At 37.7% G+C, this 13,448-nt stretch overlaps 1 protein-coding gene across 8 annotated transcripts in view; it reads left to right on the top strand.

The window, feature by feature from the left end:
- The window catches only part of PATJ (PATJ crumbs cell polarity complex component), a 152,460-nt gene that overhangs the window by 61,294 nt on the left and 77,718 nt on the right, over positions 1-13,448 (top strand). For all 8 annotated transcript variants that reach the window (XM_040565857.1, XM_040565860.1, XM_040565858.1 and 5 more), the window contains 4 exons: positions 677-854; positions 1,746-1,856; positions 2,953-3,030; positions 6,035-6,149. In XM_040565857.1, coding sequence (XP_040421791.1) covers positions 677-854; positions 1,746-1,856; positions 2,953-3,030; positions 6,035-6,149 — 482 coding nt within the window. The remainder of the gene's footprint in view (positions 1-676; positions 855-1,745; positions 1,857-2,952; positions 3,031-6,034; positions 6,150-13,448) is intronic.

Consider the following 13,448-nt stretch of genomic DNA (forward strand, 5'->3'; position numbering starts at 1 on the left):
AAAGCTTGGTGGTTTTACATATTGGATGTTCTACAAGTTTGTGTTCATTCAGTACCTACTAGGTGTGAACAATGCACATAATGCTGCCGTCTCCTTTTCCATGGGTCTTCTACTAAACTTTGAGGCGTAATCTGAATTGTCATCCAGCTCTTACCACGTTCTCATTGTATTGTTAACATTTTTAGGTAAATTGACTTTATGGTCTTAAGTACAATATTAAATAAATTCTGCTTTAGCTGATGAATATGCAACTAATACACAGAAGCCAGTGTTCGGAAAGTTGCATGAAACTTTTTGTTTGTTTATTTTATCATTTGTTTAGCATACCACTTGCAGTTTTTGCCATTTCCAGTCAATTTCCTCAAACTAAAGGAGGCTGAGTTTGTTTACTTGAAGACCTGCCTGTTTTACCATGACTTTCTCTAAACTAAAAGCCTATTGGAAGCACAGTGGGCGTGGACAGGCAACAGTGTTTTTTTTTTTTCTTTCTGTGGGGTGAAGACTGCTTGAGGGTAAAAAGCCACCTCTGCTGAGAGCATTCTTAGGCTATTGGCTTCATCCCTTTGCTCTATTAAACAGCCTTGAAAGACCAAAAGCTTACATTTATTTAACGCTTTGCATTTAATAGCTTAAAAAACTGTTTCAAGCTGTTAGACTTCTGCGTGTGTTTTTTCAGTGTTGAGATCTTCAGAGACCCACATGTGTCTCTTGGAATCAGTATTGTTGGTGGACAAACTGTCATAAAGCGCCTGAAGAATGGAGAGGAACTTAAAGGGATCTTTATCAAACAAGTTTTGGAAGACAGCCCAGCAGGAAGAACAAGGGCTTTAAAAACTGGAGATAAAATACTAGAGGTAAATGCAGATAAACCTACCTTTTCAATTTAAGAAATAAAGTTTGTCTCGGCTTTGGGAGAATGGAGGGAAGAACAAAACACAGCCACCATTTACGCGAAGTATTGATGACACTGCGTTTTGAAAACCAAAAAAATATATATCCCTAGTGTCATCTTTTCTTTTTTAAATGTCAAGCTGTGGAGATCTTTTAACATTCTTCCGTATATTTAAGAAAAGATAGCTATCTGATGGGGAAATGAGAAAGGGGAAAAAAAACTTATATAAATGAATAATAACTAATAATTTATGCCCTAACTTGTAGGCCTAAATTATAAATATAGAAGTGCATACTGAAATTCGGGCTGTTATTTTGTCCATTAATTTGGGGTAGTTAACAGTCTGGTTAACCACAGTTTAAGGGAAAATCCTGGTTATGGGAAGTGGCTTAGGTGTGAATGGCATTATCGCCTTGGGGAGCCCAGATTCAGAAGTATTCATTTGGAGAAAAATAAGTGAAAATCAACACAGTCAGAGATGACAGTTGGGAATGCCATTTTTGTATGTGCTTCAGGGTTGTGTGTGGTGTTTTGAAAATCCGTTTCAAAACACATTTAGTTCACAAACAAGTAGAGTCTGAAAGAGTTGTACTATACCCAGCATTCTGTGAGAGTCTTACTCATTATGTTTTTGTCTAGAATTATTGTGAAACATATGGCCATCTTTATTATGAATAAATTCTAAGCAATATGCTTTTCCTTGAAGTATCATGGAAAAATCCTTCAAAAATAATTTCTGTTGACTGATTTTGTTACCTTCCTCATACACACTAACCTGTGAATGTTTGTGATCCCTTGTAAAGGCTCAGTGCAACAGACAAGCTACCTAATGAAAATAAACAATATTTTTTAGGTTTCTGGGATAGACCTACAGAATGCCACACACGAGGAAGCAGTAGAAGCTATCAAGAATGCAGGAAATCCTGTTGTGTTCGTAGTTCAGAGTCTGTCTAACTTACCAAAAGTGAGTTTATTCCTACTTTTTATTCCAAAAATTAATAAATGTGTATTATACATCTTCTTTTAAACTTGGATAAATTTCTTTTTGCAAGATCTGTCAATTTTTATGTCTATCCTTCCTGCCAGAGTTTCTGCTTATAGACCATATGATCACTTATCTGGCCCGATTCAAAACCATGTTCTTCTGATGTAAGTTGGGTAGATACAAATTTGTTGACTAGGTGTTAATTCGGTTCTCCCATATGTGCAATTGATTCTGGCCCTGTGTGCTTTAATTTGTTTGCATTTCATCATCTAAAAATATGGTCTGTTATCCAAAAGAACAAAAGCATGATGAAAAGTAGCCAGATTCCCTCTAGCAGCTCCATGTAAAATGTATCACCACAGAAACCTCAAGCAGTTTTTTCAGAGCAAGTTAAATTACAAGAGATTTAGGCGTCTCCTCATCTTCAAGGCAAGAAACCTCTTAAAGCCTGCCTAAGAAAAGGCATACAATTCTATATGCCTTGAAGTACATGCAAAAAAAATAAATAAATACAAGACTTCTATATACTTTCGATATAATATGAGATATTACTTGGGTATTTTGGTGGCACTTAAACTGTGTGCCTGCCACCAGCTGTAATCAAACTACCCTAAATGTTTCCCCTTGTAAGAAAAAAGAACAGCAAGGAGGAATATTATGTAGTGGCTAAATGTATTCTTTTATAAGGTGTCTATGTGCACGGACACTGGTCTCTATTTCCTGACTCCCTGGGCAAACATATTAATCAGCTTTGAATAATTAACAACTGATATTTTAAGAACTGACTCCATACTGAGGTTTATATCAAGTGTGTACATTCATGTTGTTGACTTCAGAGTAATACTTAATTGAATGGAGAGATGGGTCTAGGTATCAAACAGTGAGCACTGAAAAAACAGAGCATGTTTATAACTTCAGTAAAAGCATGTAACTCAAAACTGCACTGCAATGTACTTCTACATGGGACAAAATGAAGAGAGTGCGCTGGATAGAGCTTTATTGGTGTCATTACCTTCGATGTTTGTTTTGCAACTATAATGCTAATTGTATATAATATATATGTTGTTTTTTTCAGGTGGTTTCTGCTGTACAGCCTAAGGGAGTCAAAGTCAGCAAAGATCAGGATGCAAACAAAGAAAATAAGAGTGAAAAGGTATGTATTTCATTTAATGCTACACCCAAATTTTACGAAATAACACGCGTTATAACTGTATGATGAGCCCCAGTGAAGTCTGAAGTGAAATTTGAAGTGCTTTGTTGAAATATCTTTGATTCAAGTACCTTTTTGCCAAATTTCTGCCAAATGCACGGCAGGATTCTGATTAATGTTCTGTGGTCTCCCCTGGTGCTGAAACCCTGCACTTATTACAGCTCTTCGTTGGCATTTTTCTGGAAGTACCTGTCTTGCTCCGTAGGGAGGCAAATTGATTCTCCTTGTGCAGTGGAAATAGAGAAATAATAACATGTAACAAATAATATCCTTAATGTGAGGCTGCCTGAAATTCAGTAAAATCATGTTATAGGATAATTAAATCAGCCAGGTCTCTTATGTTTCCTATTGCTGTGTAAAACAAGGAAATGACCAAGTGATCTGTAGCTGGGCTGCTAATTGTGAAGCGATTACTGCACAGGAACTTTTGAAAAACCTCACAGCAGATTTTTTAAAAGGGAAAAAAAATATGTTTAATATAAACCAGTGGATTTGTTTTAGTCACTAGAAAAAGGGGAAAGAATATTTTTTCATTCCCAGCCAGGTTGCTCTAATGGCCAAAGTATTTTCCTCAATGCCTTGTTCCTGGGAACTGTGCTTACGAGTGTAGGTCAGGTACGACTTTGAGGGTATCCGGACTGGAGGAGCAGAGACACAGTTAGTGTGGACAATAACTTTTGCTTGGTGCGGTTTAAATGTCAACGATGAATATGGTGAAGTTTTGGTTTGATCCAACTCTGTCTAGTGTTCGTTGTACAACCGAGAAGGCCCTCTGTCTCTGAAAGCGTTTGTATGACTTGTTTCAGATCCTGTCAGATACAGATGCTGTGAGGCTCAGCTATTCCAAAAAATCAAGAAAGGTGTTGAAGTTGTGCTTTCATGCCAGTGAATAATAGTTATAATGAAGCAGTTACAGTCCATTTTTTGTGGTTTTATTATCTGTATTTCTAATCTGAGAAATGCTCATCCACTTGCAATGTGTTACCTTTAATCTCTAGGACTCCAGCGTGTCGCATTCTATAGCGTTTGGAGGTTAAAGAGGGAACCTAATCTTTTTCAGACCTTTTTAGTCTACTGGTCCTGTAAACTGGTGGGTGGAATATAGAAGAGTTTCATTGCCTAAATACGCAGCTCCTTTTTAGCTTTGAACATTAATTCACAAAGCATTCACACTGTGCTGCAGTAAGGGCATCTCTGAGTTGGAAAGATTTGCTGTTAGTGGATTACTAGTCTGCTTCCCTATGGGAAATCACTGATATTTCCAGTCCTGTCTTCAAAGTGGCACAAAAGAGTTGGGTTTGAAAGCGACCATATCGAGCTGAAAAAACTGCCTGTTCCTGCGTGATGAATTATCTTTTCAATACTGAAGGTTTTTCTATTTAAACACTTAAAACAGTTGAGCTTCTTATCGACAAATCAGATACTGAAGTTATTTTGCTGTTTGGCTGTTTTAAGCTGTGCTTTTGCCTTTGTGCTGGAAGGAGCTGTGCTAATTCAAAAACATGGTGTAACAGGGTGCTTCAGCACAATTTACACACCCGGGTTTTAAGTGGGACGAGAGAAGCTTGACTTTCTGAGCCATGGCAAGCTAATGGATAAGCTTGGGTGTCTTGTGTAATTCCACACAGATTTTCTACCAAACGTTTAAGGTCTTACAAAGACAAAGGGTCAAATTTTAGACTCTGAGTTGTTATTAAATTGCAGTGATACTGGTTCATCATAGGCAGCTGGAAGTAGGGCTGCAGGTTTTCCGTCTTTACCTGCTGGTAACACAGAACAGGAGTCCTCTGAGATTTCTTAGGCCTTCTGGATTTTGTACAGTTCTGCCTCTACTGGGATCAAACAAAAAGCAGAAGGCTTGTTTGGTGTATTGTGTACTTAGGGGAAACAGCTGTCATGTCTCCAAGTGCTCTTATTATACACTTTAACTACCATTGGATAGAAATCATTTCATTTATTAATGTTATGCTGTCTTCAGTGCAGCATTTTTCTGTAATGCCTTTTTTAAACCAATGGGACGATGCCAGTGTTAGTAGCTCAGAAAATGCACTATATAAGCTGGTATTGCAGCTGGCTAGTTAGACTATTCTGTACAAGTTTAGGCTCAGGATTTTAGAAATCTATATGCAGGTTTACGTTTCATCGTACACAATGGAAAATTTGATTGTAGGTTTGGTGTTTGGGTGTTGAGATGTAATTCCTGGCTATAGCAGAAATTCATTACAGCGTTCTGGCTGCCCTAATGGCGTAACGTACTCGGTGTTCCCTTTCTAAAGTGCATCCTGCTATTAGTAGTGGGGTTGCATGGGATACACTTGAATGTAATTTAGTGAAACCGTATAGCAAACTAAGGCAATCTCCAGTTACCCTGAGCTATAAAAACACTTGTTCGGGCGAACAAGCGGCTGTTTTCATTAGATTCAGAGCCTATTCCTTACGCCTGTTATGCGCCGCTATATGCATCATTATCGGAGCTGCCTGTATTTATGTGAGGTAATAGAATTTTATTGTAAGTTATAATTCAAATTATGTTTTAAATTTTAGCTAAAATGGAGGTGAAATATGTCTAAATATTCTTGTAGCTGCATTGAGTTCTTGCTTTGTATTTAAAAGTGTGTTGGCTTCAAGCAGTACCGGGATATTTTGTTGTCAAGCATCTCTACTGAAAAATGGGGTATAATTTAATATTTATTTTTAACCCTTGATTAATGTTCATACTTTCATGTTTGTGGTACACAGGTGTTCTGTCAACAACTGTGCATGCATGGCTGTATTTTCTTTCTTCAGGTTCAGTGTCACTTCTTGTTCTGATTTCTTGCATAGAAAGCCTATGCTGCAGATTTTAGCTTTGTAATTAAGTGCTGTGAAAGTACACATGTAGCTAGGACTTCTTTTGTTGTGCACGGAAGATACAAAGCATGTAATTATTTTATTTTGAATCCATTAGAGAAAGTATGGGGCTCCACCTCCAATGAAATTGCCGCCTCCTTATAGAGCACGTGAAAGACTGCCCTCGGAGGAAGCTAACGTGGATGAAGAGGAGGAAGAGCCTTCTGCAGAGAGTGAGTAGTGCTGCAATCATTACATCAGATTGTTTGTGGGAAACAGTTGGATTATGTGATAAACTTATCTGCCATTTTCTGCTTGTGTTATGGAAGTAGTGCTGTGTGGCAATAGGCTCTAATCCTCAAAGCTGTTCTTACCAAGGGCTACTGATTTGTAACTTAGATGGTCTTCTCTTACCAGCCAGGCTCCTGTAGCTCTCTTCTGTAATGAGATGTAATCTGTTTTCAGTCTAAAAATTTCTAGGTGAGGTCTAGAGGGCTTGCTTTGGCAGTGGTGTCAGCGGTGGAAGTCAAAAGTTATGCTTTACTATTAGGATTGGGGTGGCAGTTGGTCAGGCCTAGGCTGAGAACCACAGGTGCATAGTCCTCACCCTTAAAAGCTTGCAGTTGATTTCTGGCATTGCTGTTCATATTAAATATTTCCCTTTAAAAAGGAAAATCTGCTAATTTATTGATTCAGTGCTGTTCTGAGAGAAACTCCCATTTTTATAGTGTCTTTTATGGGAAAAGTTCTGCAGCTCTTCAGCCTGTTTTGTTTATGCAGAGAATCGCAATGATTATCACTCTGCAACTATTTAGGGACCTAAAAAGTAGGATGTAGTGCAATTTGAGAGCTTCCCGCAGCATGAGTGAGGTTCCAGGATACTGCTTTGTTAATTCCAGCTTTGGATAAATGGGATATTATTATCTATAGCTTGTCTTCCAATGAAATATTTAGGGATATTAAAGTTGCAGTTAGGAATCCTAAATTAGTTTTTAATGAGTCACTTTGATTTTTTGATTTTTCTATTTTTTTACACATTATTGTACCAAAACAGCATACGTACGTGCTTGTTTTTTTTGTTTGTTTTTTTTCAACAGTGGTGTTTCTCCTCATCTTGTGCCTTGGACTGTTTTTTATTTGCCCCAGTATGGGCAAGACAAAGCAGAGGGACGCTGTGGTAGCTTTTGACCTTGAAGCAACTGTGGCTCCCACTCAGAGTGGGATTTCTTCTTCCTTGCTGGCAATGGTGTGCCATTGAAGCAGCAGAGATGATTAATGAGATTGGTTAGTTTGTCACTCTTAAGGTTTTATTGGTGGGAGTGAAAAGGATTTTGAAAGGTTTTTCTCATGGAAACTGTAATGAGGGCACAGACGCAGGGTTTTCATCTCAGCCTCTGTTAATTTAAGGGAAAGTTGATAGTTCTTGAACTAATGGAGGTTTTTCCAGAATGTTTTTACTGAGTTTGCCATCCCATCTGCTGTATGGAAGTTAGTTACCTCAAGAAGGTTTTTTTTATTTTAGGGTGTAAATGATAGTCACGAGGAGCATTTGACTACAAACTCTGTGAATGTCAGGTTGAATGTATCCTGTACTTCCAAACCAACTCTGTTTCTTAAACACCAATTGTAGCAAACTGATTTCAGCTTGTTATTAATTATTTATAATTCCCAGTTAAAGATTATATTTGATAACTAGCCTCATACCCAGTTATGTAATTAGGATCTTCCTCTGTCAGTGTGCTTGATAGACCTAAGTTAATACTTTGCACAGAAGTAATTTCTTATTAATGGGCTTGATCATTTTTAGCTGTTCTGCAGTTCCTAATGATCTTGCCAGCTGAGACCAGCAGCTGAAAAGGTAAAGCTACTACTGATACTAAATTCATCAATCTTAGCAGATTTGGCAGCAGCAAGCAGATCTGTTCAGATGACTCTCCTTCTCTCTACCTTTTTTACTCACTGAAGTTGAATGTTATGCAGTAACTGACTTTGCCATGAATCCTGGAAAACCAAGATGTGCATTTACCACTTTATTTGTCCCCATCTCATTCTCTGTTTCTTTAAAATAAATAACAGACTACGGAGTCTTCAACTGAATTTGTACCTCAGCCTTCCAAGCACGTTAGAAACAATCTAACTGTGCTTAGCAATGATATTAAGCATCTTGGCAGCTGTGGAATGGGTTTTACAGAGTCTCTTTTCTGTGATCACTTGAAAAAGTCCTCTCTCTAAATTCCAGTACAATGGTATTTTTGTGACTGACTTAATGTTGCTGAATTTTGTCCAGATTCTTGAGCACCATTCCCAGAAATCTCAGTCCAGGCTTGTACCTGCCCTTCTAACAATGTATCCATTTGCATGTTCATATTGGTCTATTCCTTACCCGTTTAATCTATTAGCTCTACTGTTTTTGTACATTTAACTAATAATTTACTGAGCTTCACCGAACAACAGGTGAATTACATCTATTGTCTTCCGTATTTAGAAGATTAGGTATCTTAAAAGGCATAAGTGTTGTCTCAGGTAAATTCACATCATAGTCCCTCCTTCCTTCATTTACTTTCCATGGTTCTCAGTCTGTGCCAATAGTGTAGAAGGTCTTAGGAGGCATTTTGAGGTGGGACAGCTGTTAAAGCTGTGTACTCTGGTTGTTCTCCTCGTGGATATTTTATTTTTAGCATTCTTATTAATGTAACTTCAGTGTTGTGAACCTACTCATCAATTTCTTTCATACTCTGGAAGTAGTTTACTTGGTACACTGGACGTTTTTTTCCTTGCTTGTCATTTGTTCCATCCCATCCTCCCATCTTTTGCCTCATGTTCTTCATCATTCCCCATGCTGAAAACGAAAACAAATCACTGTCTTCCTACCATAACAGAGAAAATTTTTCTTTCCTTTCTGTCCTGTCCATATGGCATCGCAGTCTCCGTGTTTTGTCTGTTTTCCCTTTAAGGTGGCTGAATAACCTTTTGGTATTGATTTAATTTCCCCTGTGGGATCTAAATCCACTTGCCTTTTGGCAGTGCTCCCTTTTACTTCTGCTTTTCCAGCGCTGAAACTGTAGCGTTCACTGCTGACTTGTAACAAACAGTCATTTCTTGTAAATGTTCTGCCTTTTCTTTTCGAAGGAGGTTTCTGATCCAAATAGAGTGAATCCTTGCTGGATATAGAACTACTACATAGTTCTTGGTTTAGAGAAACCCCATACATCCTCCATGTTTCCGTGGTTTAATTGCTGAACTCTGCTAACTTTGCAAAGACGCTCCAGCATTTTATTTATTTTCAAATGTCTTCTTGTATCCAAGGCCCTTAGCTTCAGACCTGCTTCTCCTTACATCTCAAATTAATTTGAGCCACCATTACCTTCAAGATCATTATAAGTTCCTAAATAGTGTTTTTCCAGATTTTGAGGGCAAGTTGAAAATATCATCTCCTCTTGTCTTATTTTTCTTTCTAGTGATACTGTTGAATCTTTGTCAGCATTCAGCTCCAACTGTGTAGCGTGCTTCTTGTTTACTTTTTCCTTTGACTATGCTGTATTGAAATGTTAACTGGAAGCCTTAAAATAGTTTTGTAAAACTTGAAGCATGTCAGCAGGAATGGTAGTTACATTGGTAATAGCTGGAGAAGGAAGACTAAGCTTGCGGGACCTGTAGAAGACAGAATTTGTTTCCTTGCTTTCTTATTTAACTCTTGGTCAGATCAGCTTATTAATTCTTCATCCTGCTGAAAAAAAGAGCCTTCAAAATGCTTCATCCTATAGACCTGGAAATATTACAATGTAAGTTTAGAGTTTTTTCCTCCCCATATTAGAAACTCTATAAGGAACAGTTAATAACAGTTAATAAGAGTTAATAACAGAGGTTATTTTGGAGGAGGCCACTTCCCAAGAAGATCTTTTTTTTCAGGTTTCCTAAACCTTAAAAACATCACGTTTTGAATAGGATTAAAAAAAAAATGAAAACAAGCGAAGGAGGGAAGAGCACACAAAGGAGCTATTTGTACTGGCAAGCAGCTGTGCTCCAGGCTGTGTCAATAGGCAGTGGTGTGCTTTCCTTCGGCGGCGGATGGCTGTAGGTGTGCGCTAAGGCTCTGCTAATAGACTAATGTGCACCCTGGTGTGGCTTATTGCTGTAATGAGGGGTTAGCTGTAAAAAGAAGCGGAGGAAATGGATGGGCAGAGGAGTTGGTAATGGAATGTTTTGTAAGCTTTTCTTTGGGGCATTCCTAACTGTACAATTTAGATATATTTTGTGATAGAGTTGAAGCAATCATAGGTAAAGACCCTAAAAATATATAGAAAACTAAAAAGACAACTGCTGAAAGGACTTGGACCCCGTAATTTCAATTGATATTTTATTTTTTGGTAAAACTCCTTGTCTAGTTAAGAGACTGAGATCGATCTGGTTGGTTTCAAATAAGTTTAAAATAATAAAAATAGATAAAAATTTGTGAAAGGTGACTTAGACAATGGACTAGATGCTTCTAGGCTCAGACTTCCTGTCTGCAGGGATATTTAACTGTATCTAATAAGGGGATAATAATGCCCCCTCCTTCTATTTTGTCTGTAGATAATGCAAAAATCAGTGAAGCTGTAAGAAAGCATAATGATTAATCTTCCTGAAACACTTTTGAGGAACGGTGGCTTCTCTACCAAAACAACAGGTTTTAAAATTTCTCTAGTGTTTTGACTCTGCATTTCCCATTGTGATAAATCTGTGGCTGCTTAGGGTGTAACGGGTGAGTAGTGCGTGGGTGGGTTCACACAAACCCACTCTGCCCATTTCACACTTGGGGTTGGGTTGGGATTAGAGAGCACGTGGGTATGTCAGCAGGGCACCCTCACCATTCAGACCCAAGGCTTTTAGCAGCTTCCATAGTGTCACGGATGCCCGTACTCCTGCGTGAGGATGAGGGCTTTCATTAAAAACAGCAGATAAAGAAGTGCAATAGAGCTCAGCTGAGACGTGATGGAGGGTATGGTCAAGTATGTGGGGTGCTTTAGGTGCAAAAATACGACCTCAGGAAGTCTCCGTGTCCTGTTGTGGGTGAAGATGACAAAACTATCATTGTCGCTTTGGAAAAATTACAGAGTTATTAACAGTAACTAAATAAAAACAAAAAAAATCAATCAATTTAAGTCTTGAGAATCTGGCATTATGTAAAGCAGTGCTACAACAGAGCGGAAGCAATTTTTAATTTCATTTTAATTTTGGGGGGAGGGTGAAGAAAACAACCCCAAACCTGGGATCTTCAGGTGAGGCAGCTTGTGTAGCCAAACACTGCCTCTCCAATAGATGTCACTGCAATCAACAGCAAATAGAGATGATGCTCAAAGAGCAAGAGGTAGCCTGGAAAAATGCTTCAAGCTTTATGAAAATAAAATATTGAAAACATGATAATTGCAATTTTTAATTTTCTGAAATCTAGAAACAAGGATATTTAGTACACTGCATTTCCAAAGATCATGCAAGAGCCAGGATTAGACAAATAGAGCGGTGACATTTTTTGCTTCATGTTAATCTCTGTTTAATATGACTCTGTACTGCTAATCTTCTATTCCCATACTTATTCTGACCCCTAATTAGATAAAATATTGAAGTTTTGTAACCAGGCCTAAGTAGCATCCAGAAGGGCTTTGCATTCCAGGCAGACTCGCAAGCCGTTGTGCCACATGAGGATAGATCAGTGTTGGTCACTGTAGTTAGAGGTTGGGGGTGAGTTTGGGCTTTTGTTATTGGGCTCTTTTTTCTTCTTTTTTTTTAACTCTATTTGTGAATCACATGCACAGTTTTCAGCATCTGATGAAGTATTGCAAAAGGAAATTACATTTTTGATGAATTAATAGTAAAATTGCAGCTGGGACTTCTTGTATTTTTTTTTACTGTGTGCTTGTACATAATGCACTGAACAGATGGCTTTGTGTGTGCTGTGATACATATTCTAAAGAAAGGACAATGAACTTTAGAAATGAACAAATTAATGGTATTAACAAAATAACTATTAGAGTATTTTGAGTTGTTCAAATGTACCATTTGGCACAGAGAATTAGTAAGGATTTCCCCAAATGAATAAGTATGTTTATAAAGTGAGAGAGATTTTTATCTTTTTTTAATTACTAAATGAGGGATTTTGCTTCTCTTCAATATTTTGGTTCAACACACTCATTGCTGTAAAACTGATATTGCTTATTCAGAGTTGCAGCAAAATGCGAGTTATGATGAAGTTTGAATTTTTCTTAGGCTTCTAATAACAGATTGGTTTTGTTTTCTGACACATTAAAAAACAACAACAACAACAACAAAAATTCATGAATGCATATCAGTGTTGGGAAACTGCAAGATTTGCAGCGTTGGAAAACAACACATTTAGTGAAGCTATTTGACTGAGAAATTCATTTTTTTAACCCCTGTATTTGCATGAAAAGGATGCTTAGATAAATACTGTTTATTAACTGTTACTTCGCCGTGCAGTGGGTCATTAAGCATGACAGTACCTGCAGCGAACAGTGACATAAACAAACGTTTGAGGTGACTCGTGTTTGGGGACAGAGATGTAATTCGAATGCTAGCAGAGCAAGGCAGTGCACAAACAGCAGCCGTAGAGCATCAGTGGGTCAGATGTGGGAAACCAGGGATCTGCTTCTCCCTGCATACTTTCATAGGCAGCTTTCATCTGCTGGCAGATGTAACTGTTAGCTTGTGGGTAGCTTGAAATTAATATAATTGATGGCATCTCATAATAGAAACAGACAGACGGTTTGCCCTTAAGGAGAGAAAAATCTCAGAAAAATAGGCCCAAGGTCGTCAGAAGAAAGACAAGCACTGAGTCTGTGTATGATGAGGATTTGAGCTGCTTACAGCATTGAATGTTTGTCAGGAATGCAGATATCTTGAAGTACATGCTGGTACAGCAATGGTACAAGGGGGTTTCCCAGGTAAGGATTCGGATCTATCTCTATATTGTATTTGTTTCCGGCAAGTCATTTTAAGCATTTTTGGTAATATTTTAGAACTAGTGAAGTGCTGGTGATTAGAAAATAATAGCACAGATCTTTTTTTTTTTTTCCTCAGTTTAAAGCGTGGACATTTAGCATGATTAGAATATTGAATGCATTTAATGTCTTTAAAATATTTTGTCTTGTGTTTCCTTATAAATCACTGTTTCATTGTAGGTGGGTGTTCAACATTGTTATATACAAAACTGATGCGAGCATGCCAGTGCTTAAAGTATAAGAATTCCTAGCATTAAATTTCTTGCTGTATAGAATAATCTACTCTTCCATAACTGTTATTGTAATGTAGAGACAGATGGCTGAATTTTCTTCACTTTGCTTGTTAAGAATGTGTTAGGTAAATGTTTTTAGACTAAAATAAAAAGCTGCTGGGGAATCTAAACTGAATATTCAGCATTTTCATGGTATAAGGAGGGAAAACAAGAATAAAGCAATGTGGTAGTAAACAAATGAGCTATTTGCAATGAAGGATAATCTAATCTTTAAATATTGCCTTAGATTGCATTTGTTCTTAGG

Source organism: Cygnus olor, chromosome 8, assembly GCF_009769625.2.
Source record: "Cygnus olor isolate bCygOlo1 chromosome 8, bCygOlo1.pri.v2, whole genome shotgun sequence".
NCBI lineage: Eukaryota > Metazoa > Chordata > Aves > Anseriformes > Anatidae > Cygnus > Cygnus olor.